The 27,864-nt window shown below is 37.1% G+C and overlaps 1 protein-coding gene across 2 annotated transcripts; it reads left to right on the forward strand.

Annotated features, from left to right (window-relative positions):
* LOC306854595 (alpha-2-macroglobulin-like) lies at nucleotides 1-27,367 on the forward strand. 2 transcript variants are annotated; one of them, XM_079392746.1, is made up of 37 exons: nucleotides 1-27; nucleotides 113-197; nucleotides 6,700-6,852; nucleotides 7,383-7,563; nucleotides 7,677-7,833; nucleotides 8,683-8,735; nucleotides 8,880-8,900; nucleotides 9,075-9,240; nucleotides 9,366-9,450; nucleotides 14,804-14,918; nucleotides 15,026-15,146; nucleotides 15,237-15,346; nucleotides 15,439-15,609; nucleotides 15,696-15,929; nucleotides 16,051-16,263; nucleotides 16,350-16,499; nucleotides 16,669-16,794; nucleotides 16,944-17,037; nucleotides 18,942-19,089; nucleotides 19,286-19,511; nucleotides 19,582-19,708; nucleotides 19,787-19,908; nucleotides 19,994-20,045; nucleotides 20,471-20,554; nucleotides 20,640-20,816; nucleotides 20,974-21,049; nucleotides 21,185-21,341; nucleotides 21,465-21,539; nucleotides 21,621-21,783; nucleotides 21,871-22,064; nucleotides 22,146-22,358; nucleotides 22,481-22,599; nucleotides 25,497-25,578; nucleotides 25,661-25,744; nucleotides 26,738-26,843; nucleotides 26,966-27,021; nucleotides 27,230-27,367. In XM_079392746.1, the coding sequence occupies exons 3-36, from the start codon at nucleotides 6,767-6,769 to the stop codon at nucleotides 27,004-27,006; spliced, it is 4,329 nt and encodes a 1,442-aa protein (XP_079248872.1). In that variant the 5' UTR covers nucleotides 1-27; nucleotides 113-197; nucleotides 6,700-6,766; the 3' UTR covers nucleotides 27,007-27,021; nucleotides 27,230-27,367. The 2 variants fall into 2 exon arrangements, with proteins under 2 accessions (XP_079248872.1, XP_079248871.1); XM_079392745.1 differs by lacking the exon at nucleotides 27,230-27,367 and having other exon boundaries at nucleotides 2-27; nucleotides 26,966-27,195.
* Nucleotides 27,368-27,864: the final 497 nt, after the last annotated feature.

A 27,864-nucleotide genomic window follows, 5' to 3' on the forward strand; every position in this document is an offset into this window, starting at 1 on the left:
CACATTATTTTGAGGTGAAGAAGTATGGTAAGTGACAATATCACAGAACGTTTTTGCATCATTAAATCTTATTCATAACCTTTTTAATTGATTCACTGTAATTGATTTCCAGTTTTGCCCAAGTTTGAAATTACCATGAAAGCTCCAAAAGAATTAAGTTTTGGTGATAGTGATATGAATATGGACGTTTGTGGAAAGTAAGTGAAGTTTTCTTCTGTTTTATTGCATTAAAATTCTAAAATACAATAAAAAAAACACAACATTTGGTCCCTTTCTATTAGGTGGCCTTAACTACTATGTACTTACATTTAAATTAATCATTTGATACAATGCACTTATTGTGTACATACATGTTTTTACATTGTACTGTTAGAACGGGAAGAGACAGCACCAATTTGTAAAGATTAATAAAGAATACAATGGACTTAATATAAACTTTATGATATAAACACTGACTACTTACAATGGGCACAATCTGCATGAGAGTTAAGGCAAAGGCCAATGACAGCAGTAGGAGTAAAAGTCGTAGAATTTTGTATGAGTACGCTTTTACAATAGCATATGAATTTGCTGATTTGATAAATTGTATGAATTACTACTACTTCAACATGACACTTTGTTAAGGGTTCTTCGTGACGGGGCCGTGGGGTATGTAAACCAAAGTTAAAGTAACATCAAATGCTGTGCAAATAGTCAAGGTGCTCAGACCAACACAGGCGTACCATTGGAAGTGTTTTCCTTTGCAGCTTTTGGTCTTCTCCGTAAACGCACAGTATGGCCAAATTCAAATCCGTGACAGGCCTTCCTTTGGTCTTCCCTTTCAACTGAAACGAAGAGAAATATATACATGTTGAGACAGTGTGTTAAAAATGACCAAAGTGAACAAAATATTTGAGAGGAAGGACTATAAGGAAAGATATGATCAACACATAATATAAGGATATGTTCATTAAAACAAATCAGTTATTACTAAAAGTGTTCAACAAAACCTGTGAAGGGTTGAACCTTTGAAGGACTTGTTCAGCCTCCTTGGCAGCTTCTTCAAGATCAGCATTGGGAGCTTCGAGTTCAAGTTCTCTGTTAATTCTAGCAGCTTTCTATAAGAACTGGTCAAAATTTGATTCAGAGTTTTAAAAACATGCCATGATGAACCACAAAAAGAGAGAGCAAAATATGTGTAAATGAATTACGGATTACAGTTTGGAAAAATAGGAAAGGAAAAACTGAGAGAGAGAGAGATTTTGATTTTTAAAAATCTTTATTATACATTTAAATTATTTCACATATTATCTCATTTTATAATCTCACCAAATATTAAAGTATTATTCTTAACTCAAGTACTTAAATCGTTTCAAAATCCAGTAGATTTTTCATACAACAATAAAAAGAAAAATCATGTTTAATTCTTGTTTTAACAAGTCCTTTAAAAACCTTCACTATGTTACAATCATTTCCAAAATCAATTTTCTGTTTTCGACTTAAATTGATAGACATCTTTGCTTGACCTATAATAAAATTCAGCAAACGCCCCATTCTTTTCTTCATTTTAGATTCCTTAAAACCATAAATAAATACAGGTATACTGAACATTTCATTAAAATCATCAAAAATCATTGTCAGCACATCAAACAGAGACTGTAACCTTTGACAATGACTAAAACAATGAAAAATAGTTTCTCTCTGCCCACAAAAAGTACAACTATCTATTACCTGGGGATTCAAAATATAAATAAATGCATTAACTGCAACAATGCCATGCAAAATCCTCAATTGCAAATAATATATTTTGTCAATGGTGGCTTGTATAACGTACCCCACATTGGTTTAAAATTAGAAGCAACACATAGATGACTTCGCCATGGATTATCAGAACGATTTACCAACTGTTTTTTATTCAACACCTTTACACACACTTTATAAAAATATTTTCCACAAGTAAACTTAATATTTCTGTCCTTCAAATGATTTGATACTGTTAAAGGACAGTTCATTTCCCTATCTGGTAAATCCGGAGAAATCATCATTGCTGGAAAATTGTCCTCGGCTTCTGGTCTTTGTTGTACTACTGAATAATCATATATAAGCATCCATTCTTCTTCAGATAAGGAACTTCGAAATTTTTCCAACATCTGTCCAACTATTTGTTCAGAACGAAGTCCAAGTTTATGAGTCAATGCAACAATATTACTTAAATCCCTTCCAGCCACTTCCACCAAATCCTTCATTGTTATAATCTTTGCATTTTTCATTTTTTGTTCAAACCATAATGGTATCTCACAAGATAAATTCAAACGAGACCCATTAATCAATGGTTCTAATAATAACCAATGTAAAGATTCTCCATCAGTAGACCTTGTTATTTTCATCAAACACCAAGATTTCCGAACTCCTTCATAAAAAAAGAAATTACTTTCCAATCAATTCTCTTACAGTCTGTCCAAAACACTTCCTTACTTAATCCCAGCTTTCCAACCACACTTAAAAGTTTAAAAGCAACATTATTCCAAGACAAATTCTGATACAATAATTGAACAAATTGCAGTCTAAAAGCTGCTTTCCGGCTTTCAAGATGTATTAGACCTTGTCCTCCCTCCTCTAAAGGAAGATACAACACACTTTTAGGAAGCCAATGTAATTTGTCCCTGAAAAAATTAACAATAGATGTTTGAATCTTTTCTAACAGGCCCATTGGGGGTTCTAACACTGATAAACAATGCCATAATATGGATGCCACTAAATTATTGATTACAAGGATTATCCCCTAAATGACATTTTTGTTAAAAGCCATCTCCACCTTGCCAATCTACCTTGTACTTTTTCCAAAACATTTTCCCAATTTTTCCCCATTGTCACTTTATCTCCTAAAAACACCCCAAAATATTTAACCCCCCCCCCCCCGTCCAGAACATTCCACCAGGTAAAGTTGGTTTTTCAGCTTGCCAATTACCTACTAGCATAGCTGAACTCTTTGACCAATTAATCTTTGAAGAGGAGATTTTGCCAAAATCCTCAACAATTTTTATTAACCTATTAACATCTTCTTGGTCATTAATTAAAACCACTATATCATCAGCATAAGCTGACAACTTCACTGGCATATACCTACTATCATATTTAAAACCACAAATACTCTCTCTTATTTGATTTAAAAATGGTTCCAAAGCAATTGAATAGAACATTCCAGACATTGAACATCCCTGTCTTATTCCTCTTTCAACCTTAAAAGAACTCAAGCCACCATTGATCTTCAATATGCTTTCAATGTCCTCATAAAGGACCTTTATCATATCTATAAAACCAGGAGGAAAACCAAAAGCTTTAAAAGTATCCCACAAATAACAGTGTTCCACACGATCAAAAGCTTTTTCCTGGTCTAATGAAATCAGACCAACTTTTAATCCAAAAATCCTTGAAACCTCTAAAACATCTCTGATCAGTGAAATATTATCAACAATTGATCTTTTGAGTATACAATATGACTGATCTATATGTATTATCATTCCAATCACTTTTTTTAATCGATTAGCCAACGTTTTGAATAAGATTAATGCTACTGGTCTCCAATTTTTGATTTCTTTCAAATCACCTTTTTTGGGGAGCAGGGTTAAAACTGCCCTTTTGCAACTCTGTGGCAGCTGTCCTCCATTCAAACTTTCATTCAGAACTTCAAGCAAATCATCACCCAAGAACTCCCAATAGGCCTTATAAAAATCAACAGGAAGACCATTAATTCCTGCTGCCTTGCCATTTTTTTAAACTTTGTAATGAAATATACAACTCCTCTTTTGACAAAGGTTTCATCAATTCTTCAAAAGATTCTTTAGGCACCTGAGGAAATTTATAAAATTTTTGTGCCAGAATTATTTTCGGAATTATTATGGTCACTTGCATAGAGCTCTTCATAAAAATTAACTGCTCTTCTGCGTATATCAGATATTTTCGTGAGTTCTTCCCCATCAATAGATTTTAAAACAATGAATTCATCGACACTGGCCATTTTTCTTTTCCAGGCCAAAAAATAAAAATAAAAAAATTCTGAAATCTTGATCTCACCAAAGCCCCTTGTGCTCTGACTCCTAATAGATCAGCCAAAACTGTTTTTTTTTTTTTTTCAATGATTTAACATGATCTTGATCTCCTGTAGAGTCACAGAAATTCTGAAGCTCCACAATATCAACTTCCAAATTTTTAATGTACCCAACAGTGTCCTTGGTTACATTGAAAGCATATTGATTACAAAACAGTTCAATTTGAATCTTTCCACCATCCCACCATTGTTTCAATGAACTGAAATTTTCCTTTCGCAATTTCCATTTTGCCCAAAAAAATCTAAAACAACTCTTAAAATTAAAATCTTCAACAAGTGCACAATTAAAATGCCAATACGCACTCTTGTTTCTTATAGAATTGATATAAACAGAAGTAATCACTATAGAATGGTCTGAAAAGGAGGTTCCGGAAAATTGCTGGAGTGCCTTCTGTGTGAACGCAACCATGTCCCGGGATTGATTCCGGGATCAATCCCGGGTTGGCGACAGTTCAGTCCCGGGTTCAGTCCCGGAAAGAGCGCTGTGTGAACAATGCCGGATCAATGCAGTAAAGGTGTTATCATGCGACTCTTTTACCGGGTGTTTTGAAGGCAGATCAAAGTTCACACAACGAAAAATGTGTAAACTGGAATGAAGCAGCGATCGGAGCTCCTCAGTATCCGCGCTGAAGCTGAAATCGCCAGTTTAGTTTTTTTTTTTTTTTGTTCACCAGTTTAGTGAAATGGTGCGCAGCGCATTATACACGTCACATGAAATGTCACATGTCTTTACGGGATCTTTACGGGTTGTATGTGGAAAATGTTTGCGGAAAATCACTGGCAGTGTGAATGAACCAAAATCTAATCCGGGAACAATTGCCGGAACACATTACCCGTGTATTTTCCGGAATCTCTGTGTGAAAGGGGCTTAAAACTACCAGAAGGTTAACTCAAGAGGAGAGTTTGGGAGGGTGTCCGTCTCAAGAAGAAGAGTTTTGAGCATCGATTAGTCTGATTTAAAATTTGTAGCCGCACCCAATTTTTGGGTGGAGTGGCCAATCAGAGGCATGAATTTTTAGCGGGAGAAACTTTCTTTGTCTCCGTTTATGGTCCATTTGCATTTGTATTGCCGGTCTCGAGAGTTGGTGCAGTTTTCCTTCAAAACATAGTAAAAACTGTATGAAACATTCACTCCTTTTCGGAATGTGTTTGAAGTTTGATAGGGAGACCAGCGAGGTGACCTGCTAGCGTCTTTTTGATACTGGGGAAAAACCATTGGCAATTTAGCACCCATATAAATGTAAATGGTGAGGCCAGGTCAGTAATTTATATGCAGATGTCAAAAGGCTAAAAGGGTCTCTTAAAACCAAGTGTAATGAACCATCAATGAGCTTATGCAGACACTACATATGTGTGAACTCGTGAAACGCTTTAACTGTAGCAGCGGAGGACTATTATTCTGTTGCAGAACTAAAAAAAAATGTGATGACAGCACCAATGCTTGACCAATCAGTGGAAAGGGGCGTTTAATTACAGACCGCCCGAGGAGATTGAATATTCAAGCTGTTTATCCATTTCTACCCCTGAAAATAAAAACTGAAGATAGAGAGAGAGTTGTTGTTGTTGAAAAAAAAACAAAAAAGAGTCATTTACTGATGTTACTGTTTTAAATATTTAAAAAACTGAATGAGCGCAACATACACAGAACAGTAACTTACAGTTACTCTCCCCCTCAGTTTGAGTGGGTGGATGTACCTCTGTATGGTAATTATCAGTTGTTGTAGCCCACTATTTGTTTACACACAGTTAAAGGTCATTAGCTGTGCTTTTCTATGTAGCTCAAGGGTCTCGGCCCTGGAGGGCTGGTGTTTACAGAGTTTTGCTCCAACTTGACTCAACACAAAGGAAGTTTCTAGCATGCCTAGTAAGACCTTGATTAGCTGGTTCAGGTGTGTTTAATTAGGGTTGGAGCTAAACTCTGCGAGACACTGGCCCTGCAGGATCGAGTTTGGAGACCCCTTGATGTAGATGAAGATAAGAGTAGGATTATGTTTTCAGATCACATGTGCATCACAGTTTTGCATGTTAGGTTTTCCAAACTTTAGTTTTTGCTTTTCAATTAAATGAGTGATTTCAGTTTTATATGTTGCAGGCTCATTTATTGGTGATAAATAACACTGATGATAATAAACAGTCAAATAATATTGGGTTTGTTTGGGGCTTGTTTCTGAAGCTGTGGTTGTTTATTTTTCTCATGAGACTTGGCAACAGTGCATACTTTGTACTTTAAAGATTTCAGTTGAGTGCCTGCACATTATTTACTAAGAATTGAACTCTTCAACTTCTCTTTTCACTGCAAATAAAATGACTATTTAGATTGATTACATGCTTGGGCATTCCAAAATGCAACATTTTTAAGTTGTTCAACTCAATTACATTGTGAGGAAGATTCATAAAAACTGAATGTTTATTTTATGTCTATTTTGTGCAAGAGTAAGGTTTCTTTATATCTTCACCTGAACTGAACCTGCTTGTTATATTTAGATGCTTGGTCTTGATCAAACTCATCATCACAAATTAACCAACCAATGCACATTAGCACAAGTTTTTCAAAATGCATTGCCTACATGGTTGAATCATTAATCAGATGATCAATACAACTGTTTTCGAAGGACCTCCTTTAGCATGAGACTGCCTTTATAAGAGATGTTCCAGTTAATGACATGATCACTCGTCATCATGGATCTGAACGTTAGCTGCTGTTGGAAAGGGCTCCTTCTGTTCTTTTTCCTTCTTGTCTGTGTCAATGGACAAACATCAGGACCGTAAGTTTTTAATGATTTCTGCGGAAGTTATTCTTTTTTAAATAGCAAAATCTTCAGAATTTTTGTAATCAAATTTCCAGTTCGAAATCTTTAACAATAATGATAAATCTATTTTGCTTTTTTTTTTGCTTTTCCATTGTGTGAACTGACATGAGTATTTTGTGCCCCTTTGACTAATAATAATAATTAACTTTAAATAGTGCAGATTCTTAAATATTCTTCATTTAACTTTTATTTTAAATATTTAAAGTTTTATGGGTTTTTAACTGTAAAAACTTTAACTTTAAATGAAAAACTGGCATTTTTGATGCCACTGTGCTTTTCTGGGACAACTAGAAATGTTTTGTTTTCTAGATGTGAAAAATGATTAGTATACCATTAATCATTGTACTGTGATTTCTCCTGTATTTATTTAACTGATCTGTGTTGCAAGATAAATGTTTGCTGTGTGAAAGGCAACTTAAAGCATAAGAAACATGCATATCTAATGACTTGGGCACTATTGTATGATAATTATCTTTTTTAAATAGATATTTCATGGTGACATTTCCTGCAGTGATTGAGTCAGGATCTGAGGCCAAACTGTGTGCAAGTCTTCTCAAGCCCAATGAAAGCCTTGTCATGAACATTTATCTGGTTAATGGTAACCAGAGCACTTTACTGCTACAGGAGAAAGCTGAGGAAGAGTTTCACCTCTGCTTTAACTTCAAGGTTTGTCATCAGCACATTATAATAAATATGTTTGGATCATCGTAATGCATCTAGTTTTTGGAGATTACATGTTTGCAGAGGTTGTGAATATATATGATATTTCTTCTCATCAGGCTCCTCTGGTAGAAGCAGAATCAGTGCAGAAAATGAAGGTAGAACTTCAAGGAGAGTCTTTTAAGATGACTGAAGAGAGAAAAGTCATGTTCAAACCTTACCATCCTCTGACCTTTATCCAGACTGATAAACCCATCTATATTCCAGGACAAACCGGTGAGCTGTGAATGTTTCAAGTAAAGCATGCTATCATCATGCAATGAACTGATGTAGAAGCATAGGCCAATAATGAATACTGTTGCAAAAACAAGCAGATGGTAATTATAAGTAAACAGTTCAAAGGGTTTGTAAACAGAAAAGAGGAGCAGATAAGTCGGAAAGTAGATAAGGATGAAGGGTTGCTAAAGGCTTTAGCATAACAATGGCCATGTACTGTGTGTTATTGAGAAATCCCTTCACATCCAAACCAAAATTCAGCCTAAATACTGTAATTACAAAAAACGTATGATATAAACCAGTAACTACATGACTATTTTTATACGTTATCTAGAGATACTGTGTATCTGTGATAAACCCTTCATGGCTGTCTGGAATTCCTGATTCTAACAGGTCAATTGGGGCAAACTGTTCAAATATTTTTGTAAAATGATGGCAAAAAACAGCCACAGATTTGTCTCAAATGTGCGTTCACACTGCAGCAGAATACAGTTATACTACTGTATATTTGAATCCTTAATATGGTTACGTTCACACATAGCCTACATTTGGTTAGTTACAAGAGTGAGAATGGCTCGGGTTGCTTAATGTAACCCTGGTTCCCTCCACTGAATTCTTCATTTAAAATGTAAGAAGACTTTGCAGTTTCATTCACGTCGTTGTCTTTGATATTACATTAATTTAGTTTACTTTAGTTTAGGCGCATGCACTCTTAAATTTAATTCTTCTCAGTAAGTAGGTATATTTTGTTAAATAGTTCTGATTTATTTTATGCTATTGACTGTCAGACTACATAAGAGATTTAGACGTTAAAAGCAGAGGTTATAAAACACATTTCTGTTTTCACAGTGAACTTTAGAGTTGTTACCATGGATACAAACTTTGCACCGCTTGATCAGCAGGTCTGATGCGTTTCGTCTTGGATTTTTATCTCCCTCATTGTCTTTTGCATTCTGAATATATTATTAAAAACAACACATTTTTAGCTTTTAATTATTTTAATATCCTTATCCTAAATTATTTAATTATTATTTGTTCTTTTGCAGTATGGTTCTGTTGTGCTTGAGGTAAGAACACAAAAATTCCTTCTGTACAGTCATAATAAGCACATCTTTTAAATATTAACACTGTAGAAATTCTGTTATATTTGCAGTTATTGTATTTTCAGTCATTTGTTAATGGTCAGGACTCAGGACATGTATAGCGGACTGTAACTAAATATCTGAACTGTGTCTAAATAGGACAGTCAGGGTAACAGGATTGGTCAATGGACAAACGTTTCCTCGACAAGGTGGATTTTGCAGCGTTCTTATGAATTAAACCCAGAAGCCCGTCAAGGTGTGTACAGCTTGAAGACTTATATTGGTGACAGGATGATCTCACATGATTTTGAGGTGAAAAAATATGGTAAGTCAAAAACAAACCATTTGAAATTTTTCATGGGATGAATTTCAGTAATCAGTAATCTACTCTTCGTAGATTAATTTCTAATTTGACTACTAAAAGTCTAATTTCTACCTTCTGACTTCTAGTTTTGCCAAAGTATGAAGTTACTGTAAAAAGACCCAATAAAGTGAGTGTTGATGAAGAAGAACTGTTAATTGAAGTTTGCGGAAAGTGAGTGGTTTACTTTATTTCCTGCATTAATGTCAATGTCAATGTCAATTTTATTTCTATAGCACAACTAAACACAACAACAGTTGACCAGAGTGCTTTACACCAATACGGAAAGATAATAAAAATCTCAAATAATAAATCATAAAAACAATTTAAAAACAAATAAACACAAATAAACACAGTGCACTACATTTCATCATTGACCATATGCCAGTTCAAACAAATACGTTTTCAATCTAGATTTAAAAACAGATATAGATGGAGCAAATCTAATACTGGAGGGTAGTGCATTCCACAATCTGGGAGCCGCTACTGAGAAAGCACGGTCAACCCTACTTTTCAGCTTTGATACTGGAATACGTAGCAATTGCTGATTAGACGACCGGAGAGACACAACTGGACGATGTTCTGACAGTAAATCCGAAAGGTACGGAGGTGCCAAACCATTTAAAGATTTAAAAACTAAGAGTAGAATTTTAAAATCAATGCGGTGTCGTACAGGCAGCCAGTGCAAAGAGCGTAGCACTGGAGTAATATGGTCCAGTTTTTTAGTACATGTCAGAAGTCTTGCCGCGGCATTTTGTACCATCTGTTACCGGGATAAAGCTGACCGGCTACTCCCGTAATACAGTGAATTGCAATAGTCTAGCCTAGATGTTAAAACAGCATGAATTCTTTTTTCAAAGTTATTAAAAGATAATATAGATTTTACTTTAGCTAAGAGCCGAAGCTGAAAAAAGCAGGATTTGACCACTGAGTTTATCTGCCTGTCAAATTTTAAACCGTCATCAAACACAAAACCTAAGTTCTTTACCCAAGGCTTTACAGAAAGTGTTGAATTTCCTAGGGTTATTTGACTAGGAGAATCAGATTTGCCAAAAACTATGATTTCAGTTTTATTCTCGTTAAAATTGAGAAAATTTAAAGATAGCCAAGCTTTCACGTCAGATAGGCAAGCCCTAAGTGTTTCCCATCCGTCAGTATTAGGTCCTGTATTAGGTTTTAAGGGAAAATATACTTGAGTGTCGCTCGCATAGCAGTGGAACGACAACTCATATTTTCTGAAAATAGACCCTAATGGAAGCATATATAACGAGAATAAAATGGGAGCTAAAATAGATCCCTGTGGAACACCACAAGATAGAACAGCAACCTCTGACGAATATTCCCCAATATTAACATTGAACTTCCTGTTTGAAAGATACGATCTAAACCATTCAAGGGCAGCTCCTTTGATACCAACACTATGCTCCAAACGAGCGAGTAGTATAGTATGATCAACCGTATCAAAAGCCGCACTCAGATCTAGCAACATAAGTACGGTGCAAACCCCAGAATCGGCAGATATTAACACATCGTTTAGAACCTTTAGGAGTGCAGTCTCTGTTGAATTATATTTTTTAAAACCTGACTGAAAAAGCTCGAATACCTTATTTTTCTCCAGAAACCTCTGCAATTGTTGCAACACTGTCTTCTCTAAAATCTTTGAAATAAAAGGCAAATTAGAAACAGGTCTAAAATTCGCCAAAATATTTAAGTCTAAGTTTGGTTTCTTTACTAACGGCCGAATTATAGCATGTTTTAAAGCTTCCGGTACGTACATGTTCCCAGACATCGATTTATTATGTTTAAAATATAGGGCCCCACTGCGTTAAAAGCTTGTTACTTACTTTACTTACTTTTGTCATTTAGCAGACGCTTTTGTCCAAAGCGACTTACAAATAAGAAAAAGTAACTAAAACTAAAAAGTTACAACTCTATAAATACTATCTACCCACATATTTAAGAAAATAAAGAAATTAAATAAAATTAACACATGCATATAACAACAACATTTCAATAATAAACATATCAATGAAAAAATTAAATAAAAAGCTACTACTATCCCTTGCCGGTGTCCCTGCCCGGTGGAGTCGCACGGTAGAGTCGATGGTCTTTACACTCTTTACTTTTTTACTTTTGTCATTTAGCAGACGCTTTTGTCCAAAGCGACTTACAAATAAGAAAAAGTAACTAAAACTAAAAAGTTACAACTCTATAAATACTATCTACCCACATATTTAAGAAAATAAAGAAATTAAATAAAATTAACACATGCATATAACAACAACATTTCAATAATAAACATATCAATGAAAAAATTAAATAAAAAGCTACTACTATCCCTTGCCGGTGTCCCTGCCCGGTGGAGTCGCACGGTAGAGTCGATGGTCTTTACACTCTTTACTTTTTTACTTTTGTCATTTAGCAGACGCTTTTGTCCAAAGCGACTTACAAATAAGAAAAAGTAACTAAAACTAAAAAGTTACAACTCTATAAATACTATCTACCCACATATTTAAGAAAATAAAGAAATTAAATAAAATTAACACATGCATATAACAACAACATTTCAATAATAAACATATCAATGAAAAAATTAAATAAAAAGCTACTACTATCCCTTGCCGGTGTCCCTGCCCGGTGGAGTCGCACGGTAGAGTCGATGGTCTTTACACTCTTTGGTCTTCACACTAAGAGGGCTTCACACGACGACTGCCGCGACCGCTGCCGCGGTATAATAACCTTTATTATACCAAACCAACAAATGATCATTTCAATTCAGCTGGACCCACTTTCCTGTTTATCAACTACAAATGGCCAAGCAAGTGCACACACTGACAAGATACACGATACAGTACGAGACCAAACGCGATTTCAGCAACTCTCATCCTAGTAAACAAAATAAGCGTTTCCTAGCAACGGCAAATGCGCTAAACACTGAGACAAGTAAATACACTTACGAGCTGATTTTAAACTTCCGCTGATAGACTGCTTCTCTTAAAGACCACTTCATTACACTGCCTTCTGCTGGCGCTTGAACCCACTTTCCTGTTTATCAACTACAAATGGCCAAGCAAGTGCACACACTGACAAGATACACGATACAGTACGAGACCAAACGCGATTTCAGCAACTCTCATCCTAGTAAACAAAATAAGCGTTTCCTAGCAACGGCAAATGCGCTAAACACTGAGACAAGTAAATACACTTACGAGCTGATTTTAAACTTCCGCTGATAGACTGCTTCTCTTAAAGACCACTTCATTACACTGCCTTCTGCTGGCGCTTGAACCCACTTTCCTGTTTATCAACTACAAATGGCCAAGCAAGTGCACACACTGACAAGATACACGATACAGTACGAGACCAAACGCGATTTCAGCAACTCTCATCCTAGTAAACAAAATAAGCGTTTCCTAGCAACGGCAAATGCGCTAAACACTGAGACAAGTAAATACACTTACGAGCTGATTTTAAACTTCCGCTGATAGACTGCTTCTCTTAAAGACCACTTCATTACACTGCCTTCTGCTGGCGCTTGAACCCACTTTCCTGTTTATCAACTACAAATGGCCAAGCAAGTGCACACACTGACAAGATACACGATACAGTACGAGACCAAACGCGATTTCAGCAACTCTCATCCTAGTAAACAAAATAAGCGTTTCCTAGCAACGGCAAATGCGCTAAACACTGAGACAAGTAAATACACTTACGAGCTGATTTTAAACTTCCGCTGATAGACTGCTTCTCTTAAAGACCACTTCATTACACTGCCTTCTGCTGGCGCTTGAACCCACTTTCCTGTTTATCAACTACAAATGGCCAAGCAAGTGCACACACTGACAAGATACACGATACAGTACGAGACCAAACGCGATTTCAGCAACTCTCATCCTAGTAAACAAAATAAGCGTTTCCTAGCAACGGCAAATGCGCTAAACACTGAGACAAGTAAATACACTTACGAGCTGATTTTAAACTTTCGCTGATAGACTGCTTCTCTTAAAGACCACTTCATTACACTGCCTTCTGCTGGCGCTTGAACCCACTTTCCTGTTTATCAACTACAAATGGCCAAGCAAGTGCACACACTGACAAGATACACGATACAGTACGAGACCAAACGCGATTTCAGCAACTCTCATCCTAGTAAACAAAATAAGCGTTTCCTAGCAACGGCAAATGCGCTAAACACTGAGACAAGTAAATACACTTACGAGCTGATTTTAAACTTCTGCTGATAGACTGCTTCTCTTAAAGACCACTTCATTACACTGCCTTCTGCTGGCGCTTGAACCCACTTTCCTGTTTATCAACTACAAATGGCCAAGCAAGTGCACACACTGACAAGATACACGATACAGTACGAGACCAAACGCGATTTCAGCAACTCTCATCTCATCTCATCTCATCATCATTGTTTCAAAAGAAACGGAGGGATGGCATCCATTGAGGAGCTGACGGTTTTAATTGACCCACTATTTCTTGAAGATGGGAGAGAGAAATAGGTTCAAATTACTGGAACTCCGCTTTACAAGCTATAGAGAAAGAAGGATCAAAAGAGGAACAAGAAATCCCCAATCTAATGTCACTGATCTTATTCACAAAAAATGTGAGAAAATCATCACACAGAGTCTTTGATGCAGCAGAATACTCATAAACACATGGATTGAAACAGCGTTAAAAACAGTAAAAAGAGTTCTTGGTCTATGATAATTTTTAGTGATAAGTTTAGTAAAATAACTTGATCTAGCTGCTCTCAAGGCGTTTTGATATTTTAACAATGAATCCCTCAATATTTCAAAAAAGACCTGGAGCTTATCTTTCCTCCATCTACGCTCTGCTCTTCTGCAAGACTGCCTCAGGGAGCGTATGTTGTCATTAATCCATGGGTCAACTCTTGGTTTAGGGTTTAAGGTCTTTACAGGAGCCACTATATTTAAGACATTCACACATGTAGAATTAAACTCAGACAAAAGCTCCTCTGTACTTAATTCACACTTGTTTGCATCCAAAGCTTGCATAGTATCACAAAAAGCTGATGAAAAAACTATATTAGTAGCAGAGTTAATTAATCGTGATTTACGGACCTGCTTTTTGAGTTGCAAAGAGTTTGTTGATATAGGAATAGAAAACATAACACATTTATGATCAGAAAACCCATTATCCACTATCTCCAGATCATAGAGAGAAATTCCATATGATAGCACAAGATCAAGAGTATGACCACCCTGATGGGTAGGAACATTTACATGATGATCTAAATCAAAGGCATTTATCAACATCATAAAATCTTTAGCTAAAGGGTCTGTTGTGCAACACACATGTACATTAAAATCACCAAGAATTAACAATTTATCAAACTTTGGTACAAAAGAGAGAGCAGTGTTTTTTTTTTTTGCTATTTTTAGCATTGTATTTATTTTTTAACTCTGGAATCAGTTACCTACTGGAAATCCCATCCTAATTTATTATTTTGTTAACTCAACCCTGGGCTGTATATCTGTTGCTTGTTCCTTTTTCACAGATACACTTACGGGCAACCTGTACCTGGTAAATCATGGGTAAAAGTGTGCCGTAATATTATCTACCACCTTCAAACCCCTGATAGAAATCCAGTATGTTTAGAGGAAACCACTGAGGTATGCGAGTTGAAATTCAATACAAGTAACGGTACATAATATATTTCTTCCATTTATCCAAGTAAACCACTCTTTAGTTAACGTTTGTGTTAATTTACTATAATTAGATAAAACAGACAGGCTGTGCCATCCATACCATAGATGCATCAGTCTTTTTGAACTCCACACTAAAGTCTAGTCTGCAGAATTCTCTTCATGTTGAAGCAGTGGTTACAGAAGAAGGAACAGGTGAGCTGTTGGATTTGGTCAGATCCCTGTTACCCACATTTATTTTTCTTTTTATATATATATATATATATATGTTTTTACCATTTACAGAGATCACCATGACAAAATCTGAAACTATATCTCTCACTTATGAAATTGGAAAAGTCACACTTTCTGACCTGCCCAAAACATATGAACATGGATCAGTTATAGAAGGAAAAGTAAGTCTAAAATGAGTTTATCTCAGTTTAACAACATTAATATGTACATAATTATTCTATCATTTATTCCTTCAAAATCTTATTTTCAACAGATCAAACTTTCAAATTTCAAAGATGCACCAATTCAAAACAAAGTGGTTTATCTTTTGGAGGGTGAAATTTGGTCCTCAAAACTGCTCCTAAATCTCACTACAGATAGCGATGGACTGGCTAGCTTCGCTCTTAATACGTCTAGTCTTCCTGAAAAAGATATTAATCTGATGGTATGATCACATTATTTACCTAGTTTTCTTTTTTGTTCACTGAAGGGTTCAGTTGCTTGAGTAATTTTAGTTTCTTTGTTTTTCAGGCAAGTGTGTCTCCAGGGCATCGTTATCAAAGTCACAAAACACCTTACTTCTCTACGGATAGAAAAACAGTTCAGCTTTTCCGGCCCGCCACTCCATACACGCCAACATTAAGCGAACTGATTATAGAGAATATTGAGCAACCATTAAAGTGTGATGCTGAGTTTACCGTGACCATCAAGTATTATTTTATTGGAGAGACTGTTGAAGATTTTAAAACTGACATTGTCTATATGGTGAGAACATGTGCATTATGTACATTCTTACAGTGATGAATTCATTGTTTGTTAGCAGTATTACAGTGAAAAGGGGCAGCACTGGTCAGTTTGTCATTGGAGTGTCACCTGTCTGTTTCAGGTCTTGTCCAGAGGAGTAATCGTTCATCATGGATATGAGAAGGTTGAAGTGAAGTCTTCTAATGGAGCAGCAAGTGGCACAGTGTCGTTCAAACTGTCTGTTGGTGCAGATATGGCTCCTGCAGTGCAGATTCTGACATACTGTGTTCTGCCAAGTGAAAATGTTGCAGCTGGTAGCACAAAATTTGACATTGAAAAGTGTTTCAGTAACAAGGTATGTATTGTATCTTTAGAAATAAGCCTCTTGAAACTGTATTTCTGGCTCAGTCCTAAAATAAATAATATTTACTGTCATTATAGGTTTCTCTAAAGTTTTCTCCCGCTAAAGCAGTTCCTGGTGAGAAAAACACTCTCCAGCTCTCAGCTCATCCTGGTTCATTGTGCGGCCTCAGTGCTGTAGATCAGAGCGTCCTGATCCTGGAGTCAGGAAAACGTCTAAATACTGACAAGGTGTAAATACTTTAAGATTTGTATTGATTACCTGTATTTTTAGTCTGGAAATCTACAGGATGAATCAAGCGAGAACAGACTATCCTTAGATATCTGTACCTATCAGTAGTTAAGATGACATCCAGATCTCAGGAGAATAAACATTAATATGAATGTGGTCTCATCACAGATCTTCAAACTGCTGCCAGTGCAATCAGTGTCAGGTTATCCTTACACTGTTGAAGATCAGCAGGAATGTCTGCATGTGAGACCCCGCCGAGCTCTGTCGACAGACAAAGCCTATGAATCCTTAAACGTAGGTGGATTATATGACAGTACAATAGATAATGATTGGGAGATATGAATTGGGTAAATTCTGTACATGCATAAATGCAAGTAATTGCACAAGAAAGCCAACCTGATTGTTCTGACAATTAAATGTGCCGTTTTGTTGCCGTTTTACAGAGAGTGGGATTGAAGATGGCTACAAATTTGGCTGTCCGAGTCCCTCAGTGTCTGTCATACAAAGGCTTGACTTATCACAGATACAGTGGTATGGGTACGTGGTATCTTTATAATCCACACTGTCATTTTTAAATATGTAGGTGTTAGTTTTAAAGGGGTCCTATATTATGCTTTTTCACTTTTTGAATTTTAGTCAGTGTGTAGTGTGTATGTTTGGGATAAAAAGATCTACAAAGTTAAAAATCTCAAAATCCACTCCAAAGGGAGATATTTGATTTTTTAAAAATCCCCTTTCAAGAACTACAACGAATGGCTCGTTTCGAAGTTGTTTTCCTGTATTTGTGATATCACAAAGCGGCCCATTAGAATATCATTAAAATAAATCCCGCCTACGGAAATTCAAATAGTTGGAGGGTGGGGAGAATGCTTGGTTGAGCACTGCACGTTTCAAAATCAAAACCCGGGGCTGGTGTTTTTATATCACTGTATTTCTGAAGGAAACCGACTGTCTTCAGAAAATTTTGGATGTCATTTTCATTTCATCTTGTATGTAATGTCTGATAAACAGCGTTTGTGAGAGGAGCTTTGCTTTGTGTACAGCGTTACCGCTTTCTACCGCTCCAACAGCGCCTCCCGCTGGCAGATAATTAATTTGCATATATATTTGCCGCCACAAATAGTCTAACTCTGTGGGACTATGGTATAAGTAAATTCAATTGTATAACAGTTTCACTGCGATTCATGTTATAATGGTAGAATTGAAGAATAATAAACATAATACATATCACCGTTGCACTTATCTGTGCAGTCAATGCAGTTATGTTTAAGCTGTTGTTGACATCCAATCTAAAACGTCATTTGGCCAAAGAAAACAACAATAACGTTACCACTTTAATATGTCTTGCAATATCTGTGCGTGCAAAGGTTCTGCGCTTTCCTCTATATTGATATAGAAATATAGATGAAATTGCTGTTTTAGCAAGGGGCAGGGCAGTAGCCTACTGAAACGCCATTCGCCAATCACAACGCACCGGGACAGCTAACCAATTACAACACATTTGGTGAAAGCGGGCCTTCATCAAACCTGGAACTAATTGAGCCATTTGTGCCAGACTGGGGAGAAAGGTATTGTAATAATCTAAATTATGTGAAAAATAATGCCACCAAGCATGAGAGAATGTTCTAGTACACCCCCAAAACAAAATAAAGACTTGGTAAAAGAGCATAATAAGACCCCTTTAAAATATATTTCAAACATGAAATATGTTCAATTTGTTCAATAAAGTTGGGAAATTCATATCCACAACTAGAGCAATGTAGAAGGAAAAGGCAAACATTTTTCTGGGGTTGTTTTTACATATGAAATAACTTTTGTTTTTTAATCATAATTATTGATTAACAAATCTAAATGAAGCATGCTTTCTGTAAACTAAAATTAAAGTTAATGCATTAAAGGAACAGTTCACCCAAAAATTTAAATTCTGTCATCATTTACTCACCCTCAAGTAGTTCCAAACTTGTATGAATTTCTTTGTTCTATCGAACACAAAGGAAGATATTTTGAAGTAAGTTTGTAAGTTTGTTTTGGGGCACCATTGACTTCCATAGTAGGAAAAAAAAATACAATGGAAGTCAATAGTGTCCCAGAACAGCTCTGTTTCCCACATTCTTCAGAATATCTTCCTTTGTGTTCGGCACAACAAAGACATTCATACAGGTTTGGAACTACTTGCAGGTGAGTAAATGATGACAGAATTTTAATTTTTGGGTGAATTATCCCTTTAACATCTCTAAAATATTAAAACTACAGTTAGTAAACTAAAATAATTTAAATTAAATAAACTCCACAGCGCTGAAATAAATCTGTATCATGAAGATCTGTTTTCCATTTGCTCTTTTACTTACAGCAGTATATGCACTTTGCTATTTTGATGTCCTGTCCTGTTCACATACAGTACATATTTCCGCATTTACTTCTTTAAATATATTTCTTTCCAGTGATGTATCGGCAACATGCTCCAGTGCAAGTATTAAGGATGTCTTCACTGGCAGATGCTGATTTTGCTACATCTAGCAGAGATTCTCCTGCAGTGACAATTCGGACAGTTTTTCCAGAAACATGGATCTGGGAACTTGCTGAAGTGGGGTCTGTGAAACATAATCAGTACTTTGGACATCAAAATTTTGAAACATAACTTTAATACATGATATTCCCTCAAGTCCAGATGACAAAAAAATGACAGATTCTGAGTTTTTTTTTCTGTGCTGAATGTAACAGGAAAAAATGGATGCTTAATGGTAGATCAGAAACAAGTAGGACTGTTGTTGTAATTCCAAACCAGGGACTCTGGATCAGCTCAGATTCCTGTCACGGTTCCTGACACCATCACCTCTTGGGACACGGAGGCCTTCTGTCTGTCCTCCAAAGGTCTGGGTCTGGCTCCTCCTGCTCAGCTGACAGTTTTCCAGCCCTTCTTCCTGGAGCTCTCTCTGCCTTACTCCATCATCCGTGGGGAGATCTTTGAGCTGAAGGCCACTGTCTTCAATTATCTGTCCAAGTGCATCATGGTGAGACTTCAGACCCAGTCTTATGCAGTCGTATCAAATATGCCACTAATCATGTGTGTTTGACTGACAGGTTAAAGTGACTCCAGCTCCTTCCTCAGACTACACTCTCAAAGCCTCCTCTGATGATCAGTATTCATCCTGTCTGTGTGCTAATGAAAGAAAAACCTTTAAATGGATCCTCACTCCTTCTGTTCTTGGTGAGTTTTTTCAGTATGAATCATTGTTTCTCAGTGTTTGTGTCTGTTGTATCTTCATGTACATGTCTTGTGTTGTAGGAGTCTTGAATATTACAGTCAGTGCAGAGGCAGAGTCATCCCAGACTGTGTGTGATAATGAGATTGTGAGCGTGCCAGAGAGAGGACGCATTGACACAGTCACACGAAGTCTGCTTGTGCAGGTCAAATGGCTCTCAGACGTCATTTATCCATGATCCTAATGCTGCTTATGTCAATATGTTGTGTTGATGTTGTTTTATGCTGCAGGCTGAAGGAACTGAGAAGACAGAGACCTACAGCTGGTTACTGTGTCCAAAGGGTTTGTATGCAATTATTTTGGGGCTTAAGCACTGATAATGCTGGGATTCTTTGGCTTCTGTTTAGTTTTTAGGGGACCAAGAAAGATTTCAACTAAAAGATTCTCAAAAAATTTTGATGTTTTGTAAAGACTAATTAGCCCGTTATATTCTAAACACAATCCATATACCAAAATATGCTCATATGTATGTGACATTTTAATAGAGAGCTGAAATTTGTCAAACTAGTTCTGAAGTCGTGCCAATTGTTTATTATTTTTTTTAAATTGTGGCTATTTTGTCTTCTTTTTTACAAAGTGTTCTAATCACAATCATTTCTGCCTGTGATTTGTTATTATTAATGGGACTTCACAGATGGCATTAGAATGTTAAGTTTATAGTGTTTCTCTGCTGATCACTGATATGTTTCTGTCTCTCTGGTTCATAGGTGACAGTATTTCAGAGGAAGTGAATCTGACTCTTCCTAAAGATGTGATAGAGGGATCAGCCAGATCCTCTGTTTCAGTCATTGGTAATATTTACATATACAAGCAGAAATGAGGAGATTGTGTTTTGATTCTAAATTGTAGTGAGTTTCACTTGTGTTTGGCTTGTAGGTGATATATTGGGTCGTGCACTGAGCAATCTTCATGGATTATTACGGATGCCGTATGGCTGTGGAGAACAAAACATGGCTGTTCTTTCTCCCAATATTTATATTCTGCAGTATCTGGAAAACACGGAGCAGCTCACCTCAGCCATCCGAGAAAGAGCCACAGGCTTCCTTAAGAGCGGTGAGAGAAATCAATTATATCAAGAAAATACTGAGAATGATAAAATATTTTTTTTATTTTTTAACACACCTGAATGTCATTCGATTAAGCTGAATAGTCAGACACATTGGATCACCCCAAACAAACTGTTAAAGTGAACTATTATCACGCTAAACAGGATACCAGAGACAGCTGAACTACAAGCATTTTGATGGTGCATACAGCACATTTGGTTATGGTGATGGGAATACATGGTAAATATTTTTTCACTGTTTTGTTAAGTGAGTTTTGTTAGTAATCTACAACAACATATATATATATATATATATATATATATATAATCGAAACATCTGATGACATTTTTTATAAATAAATCTTTCAAACACCAGGTTGACTGCCTTTGTCCTGAGGTCTTTTGGCAAAGCACAGAAATACATATTTATTGATCCACAAATTATTCAGAGTGCAAAGGAATGGTTAATAAGCAGACGGGATTCAGACGGCTGTTTCATCCAACAGGGAAGACTGTTCAACAACAGAATGAAGGTCTGTCAGTCTGTCTGTCTAAAAAATATTTAGGCTTTAATTTTAACATCAACATTGTCTAGATGAACCTCTAATAGTTTTGAGTGTGTTACTTTATTTACCTCTATTTCTCTTCTATTCGAGGGTGGAGTGAATGATAATGTGACCATGACTGCCTACATTACTGCATCACTGCTTGAACTGGAAACTCCAGTAACAGTAAGTTCATCTTCAGGAAACACAGTATAAACTCACAGAAAAATGACGCTCACAGCAGCTGTTTCTCTGTTTTTGTCTCAGGATCCTGTCGTCACTAAAGGTTTGTCATGCTTGAGGTCCGTCACTGAGGATGTTAAAAACACTTACACCACTGCTCTGCTCGCCTACACTTTCAGTCTGGCTAAAGACACGGACACTCGACAGAAGCTTTTCAAGAAACTGGAGGATGTTGCCATTTCAGAGGGTAAAAGATTTGTTTCTGATTAATTTCTGTTGTCTTTTATAACTTTTACTGAGTTACTGGTGTCTCTTTTGTCCATGTGTCCTAAAGGGTCTCGTCTCCACTGGTCTCAGTCTGCATCTGCTGATGACTCTGATTCTCTGGCAGTGGAGATCAGCTCATATGTGCTGCTAGCTGCTCTCACTGCAGATTCACTCACTACAGCTGATCTGGGCTTTGCTAGCAGGATTGTCAGCTGGCTTGTGAAGCAGCAGAATGCCTATGGAGGATTCTCCTCCACACAGGTGACCCAAACTACTCAAATCAAACACATGATTGCTGAATAATGGGTGAAAGTCACAATACTGAACACATTTATTTCTCAGGACACAGTGGTGGCTCTTCAGGCTTTGTCTTTGTACGCCACCAAAGTGTTCAGCTCTGACGGCTCCAGCACAGTGACTGTACAGTCAGCAGAAGACACTCACCATTTTGATGTCAATCAGGACAACAGGTTACTGTACCAGGAGAAGCAGCTGCAGAACGTTCCAGCCAAATACAGCATTGAAGTGAAGGGCTCAACCTGTGTGTCTGTGCAGGTCTGTAGCGCGTTCAGCTTCACTCACTTTCTGTCTTTCCCCTCTTAGAATTTTGCAACTGTTCTGCTATGATAGGATTCATTTATTTATTTATTTTTGTTTGTTTGTGTTGACTCTCTCAGGTGGCTCAGTTCTACAACATTCCGACTCCTACTGAAGCTAAAACATTGAGCATTGATGCTAAGATTGAGGGAGATTGCAACATATTGGGACAAAATTTCATCTTGAGCTTCACTGTCAAGTAAGAACACAAGGCTATTTACACTAACTCTGCCCACCAATGTGTGATTGGGATAGTCAACACTGCAAAAAGGCACTCATTCAACATCAATTTCAGTGGCGTAGATGGTAAGGCGTGTGCTTTGACACGATCGATCCGAGTTCGAACTTGCCTTTTGCCAAACTTTTTTTCTCCCTTTTCAATTCATATATTTTCAATAAAAATGAAGGAAATAATCAAAAATTTAAAAACGTATCGGGTAGGGTTAGGTTAGGTGTAGGGAGGGCTTTATTGTCCCATTAAGGTGGCATCCATTTAATAGCCTAATTTTAATTAAAACTATTATTTACACTCAATACATTATTATTGCGTATGGTTTTATAATTTACTGTAATACTGAGGTGCAGATAATTGCCACTATTTGCAATTAGTAGTATGAATAGCAGAAAATCTTGCTATTTTAACATAGTATAAATAGCATCTATTGCTATTTACACTTAGTGCAAATAGCCGCTAACGATAATTATATATATATATATATATATATATATATATATATATATATATATATATATATATATATGCTGTCAAACAATTAATCGCACCCAAAATAAACGTTTTTGTTTACGTAATATATGTACAGTATTTCACAGAAGTGAGTACACCCCTCACATTTTTGTAAATATTTTATTTTATCTTTTCACGTGACAACACTGACGAAATGCCACTTTGCTACAATGTAAAGTAGTGAGTGTACAGCTTGTATAACAGTGTAAATTTGCTGTCCCTCAAAATAACTCAACACACAGCCATTAAGGTCTAAACCGCTGGCCACAAAAGTGAGTACACCCCTAAGTGAAAATGTCCAAATTGGGCCCAATTAGCCATTTTCTCTCCCCGGTGTCATGTGACTCGTTCGTGCTACAAGGTCTCAGGTGTGAATGGGGAGCAGGTGTGTTCAATTTGGTGTTATCGCTCTCACTCTCTCAATACTGGTCACTGGAAGTTCAACATGGCACCTCATGGGAAAGAACTCTTTGAGGATCTGAAAAAAAGAATTGTTGCTCTGCATAAAGATGGCTTAGGCTATAAGAAGATTGCCAAGACTCTGAAACTGAGCTGCAGCACAGTGGCCAAGACCATACAGCGGTTTAACAGGACAGGTACCACTCAGAACAGGCCTCGCCACGGTCGACCAAAGAAGTTGAGTGCACGTGCTCAGCGTCATATCCAGAGGTCGTGTTTGGGAAATAGACGCATGAGTGCTGCCAGCATTGCTGCAGAGGTTGAAGGCGTGGGGGGTCAGCCTGTCAGTGCTCAGACCATACGCCGCACACTGCATCAAATTCCCAGAAGGAAGCCTCTTCTAAAGATGAAGCCCGCAAACAGTTTGCTGAAGACATGGATTACTGGAACCATGTCCTGTGGTCTGATGAGACCAAGATAAACTTATTTGGTTCAAATGGTGTCAAGCGTATATGGCGGCAACCAGGTGAGGAGTACAAAGACAAGTGTGTCTTGCCTACAGTCAAGCATGGTGGTGGGAGTGTCATTGTCTGGGGCTGCATGAGTGCTGCTGGCACTGGAGAGCTACAGTTCATTGAGGGAACCATGAATGCCAACACGTACTGTGACATACTGAAGCAGAGACTGGGCCGCAGGGCAGTATTTCAACATGATAATGACCACAAACACACCTCCAAGATGACCACTGCCTTGCTAAAGAAGCTGGGGGTAAAGGTGATGGACTGGCCAAGCATGTCTCCAGACCTAAACCCTATTGAGCATCTGTGGGGCATCCTCAAATGGAAGATGGAGGAGCACAAGGTCTCTAACATCCACCAGCTCCGTGATGTCGTCATGGAGGAGTGGAAGAGGACTCCAGTGGCAACCTGTGAAGCTCTGGTGAACTCCATGCCCGAGTGAGTTAAGGCAGTGGTGGAAAATAATGGTGACCACACAAAATATTGACACTTTGGGCCCAATTTGGACATTTTCACTTAGGGGTGTACTCACTTTTGTGGCTAGCGGTTTAGACATTAATGGCTGTGTGTTGAGTTATTTTGAGGGGACAGCAAATTTACACTGTTATACAAGTTGTACACTCACTACTTTGCATTGTAGCAAAGTGTCATTTCTTCAGTTGTCACATGAAAAGATATAAGATATTTACAAAAATGTGAGGGGTGTACTCGCTTCTGTGAGATACTGTACATGCATGTGTTTGTATTTATATATAAATAATAAATATACACAGTATACACACATTATGTAAACAAAAACTTTTATTTTGGATACGATTAATCGTTTGACAACACTATATCAACTGAAGTCTGAAGTCTGGCCACAGCTAAAGATTTTCCTAGTTTGCTACCAGTCATTTCAACTATTAGTCAACTAATCACACATTTATGATATTAATTTAACGTGTGGCAGGGCAGAGACTATCTCTTGTCTAATATCTACATCTTCTCCCTGTGTTCCAAAGCAAATGACACTTGTTGTGAAAGGTCAGAAAAACAAATGTTCAAGGCTATAACTCATATCTCTGGAATAACTCAAAATACTACTGGAAAATAGTGTGACCAGATTGCAAAAAATGCAAAGCCGAGATTTGGCATAAATGTATGCACTTCTGTCATTCAGCATGATGTTTCCATGGTTGCGATGTAACATTTAATTGCTAAACTATTATTTATTTTGCAAACAAAGCTTGTGTCATAATATTTACCTAAAACAACATTCACATACCAAAAAAGTATAACCATAAGTGGTACTTGGTCAAGGGTGGTTGTCAAGTTGACTAACGATTAGGGGGCAGCCCTAATATATAAACCATAATTTTCACGAATTTGTAATTTTGTTACTGTATGAGGCATTTAAGAACCATTTCTTTCCATTTGCTTTTTCCCCCCCAGATATGATGGTCTACAGGAAAGCACTAACATGGTCATTGTGGATATTAAACTCTTATCTGGATTCACAGCTGATACATCAATGGTGCATCTGAGTGTTTCATCACAAACTTGTACAATTTCTAGAGGTCAGTAATTTGAGAATAACAAGCACTTTTTCCACACAGCTTGGAACTTCTTCTGGAATGTTTGCATCACTTGTGGAGCGGGTTGATGCTAAAGATGATCATGTCATTGTATATTTAAAAGAGGTGAGAGAACAGCAACACATAATTTTATGTCATCACTGATTTTTGAGAACTGGGAAAAACAGGGTGCAATATTGGAAGAAATAAAAGTTATTGCTTCTTACATGTACTAAGCTACTGACCTATGCTTTGATTCTCCTGACTTTTTTTTTTAAATCAAAATGTGCTTTTTACCTTGCCTTATTTTGCAATCAAGATGTTTTTAACATTTCAAAACACATTCTCATTTTAAAAGACAGATTACATTTTTATGTGACCAACGATTCCTCAACAAATATAAAGTATCATAATCAAATATTATCAAAATATTCATCTAACGGAGGTGACAGGGCCTGTTTACACCTGGTCACTCCGGGGCTGCTTACACCTGGTCACTTCATGCGTGTGTTCTGATCGGATAGCTATCCGATCGTGAAAAGACCAGGTGTAAATGCCCTCCGAAACGCATTCGAGGAATGGAATGCGGCCCAGACCACCTCCTGAAGTGCGCTTCGGACCACCTCCTGAATGCGCTTCGGACGCTGAATTTTGAATCGATTTCTTCTCGTAAACTCAGAGATGTGGATTCGGATGGCTATTAAATTACCACACGACATTGGTGTTTGTCAAAAAACAGTAGGTAATTCGGCCGGGGATTTTTACGGGGGTGGTGAGAGAAAAACACCAACGTCCTGGATTCGGACAGCAATTAAATCACCAACTACCCCCTGTATATGGTGAAAATCACTTACATCCCCCTGAGAAATTATTACCGTCGGAATCTGGCTATAGATTTGATATAATAATGATCAAATTTAATTGAAGGGGATGATTGTGTTAATTACATTCTATTGTTAATCCCTCATAACATTTACAATTGAAAATATTTTCATTTTTTAAACCTAATACCAGTAACAATTGTTTTGTCCCATGTTTCAAGAATCAGTGTCATATAAGCTGATTTATAAACATTTTATTCTTAATGTCCATGACTGATGAGTTTATTTCCTCCTGCAGATCCCCAAAAATATTCCAATGAATTATCAGATACAAATGAAACAGGTTCTTCCAGTAAAGAATCTCAAGCCAGCTGTTGTCAAAGTGTATGATTACTACCAAACAAGTAAGATTTTATATGTCAGTGCTGAAGTTTTTATCATGTGAGATATTGATTGTTTATTCAGATTGATTCCATGTACATTTTTCCATTGTTGTATGAATGTTAACATCTTCATTTTTCTTCAGGTGATCAATCAGAGACTGAATACTCCTTCCACTGTCAATGAAGCTGCAGAACTGATGTATGTCCCCTCGTAGTTCAGCTTGGATGAAGATGTTTTAATTTTATATTTTTTCTCCTTTATAATGTTCAGACTTATTTCCAATTCATCATCTTAAATTTTAATAAACCCCCAAATTGTTTTGGCCATGTCTCAACAACCTGAGCATATGATTAAAAAAATTGTTGAAAACAAGTTATGGTGATCTGTTTTTAATTTTTCTGTGTAGAAGCTACATGCTATGACAGTATTTCAGAATCAGACAAGAGGATTTTAGGATGATACTGTCACAAGCTCTCCAGTTTGTCTTCCTGCCCGTCACAAGACCAGTCACCTCTGCGGGCTACATTTCCCAGAATCCTCCCTAGCTTAAACCTGCTCACGCTTCCCAAATACCGCACCTGTCTGCCATCAGCGTCATCAGTGGGTCTTTATAACCCAGCACTTGGCACTCTCACATTGTCTGGTCTGAAGGTTGCTACTCCTCACTCTTACCTGGCTCCATTTACCTACCTCTGTTACTGTCTGTGTTCTCCTGCAATCCCTTTGCTCTCTCACCATCTGAAAGACAAAGAAAGGACTCAGTCAGCTCCATTGCCTGTATTACTAAACTGTTGATGCTTACCTTGCCCCCTCTGTTAAATATCCCGCTGTCCTTATCCTCTGCCCCTCTGTTGAATCAAGCCTGTTGTGATTTGCCACACCTGAGTGTTCCCGTGTGTGTTGCTGACAGATACTTTGTAAAATGTCATCAGATATGTTTCCAGATACTGTCCATTTATGACAATTATACTGTAAGTGTAAGTCCTCCGACCTTAATTATATAATATAAAAATATAATATTTACATGTAGTTTTACGCATT

The sequence above is a fragment of the Barbus barbus genome (genome assembly GCF_936440315.1).
Source record: "Barbus barbus genome assembly, chromosome: 34".
NCBI lineage: Eukaryota > Metazoa > Chordata > Actinopteri > Cypriniformes > Cyprinidae > Barbus > Barbus barbus.

What these genes read in the sequence shown, in the direction of transcription:
- LOC306854595 (XM_079392746.1), top strand. Translation starts at nt 6,767, where the DNA reads ATGGATCTGAACGTTAGCTGCTGTTGGAAAGGGCTCCTTCTGTTCTTT. An exon ending in ATCCTCTGTTTCAGTCATTG is followed by an intron (nt 20,555 to 20,639) that starts GTAATATTTACA and finishes TTTGGCTTGTAG; the next exon opens with GTGATATATTGGGTCGTGCA. An exon ending in GAGGATTCTCCTCCACACAG is followed by an intron (nt 22,065 to 22,145) that starts GTGACCCAAACT and finishes TTTATTTCTCAG; the next exon opens with GACACAGTGGTGGCTCTTCA.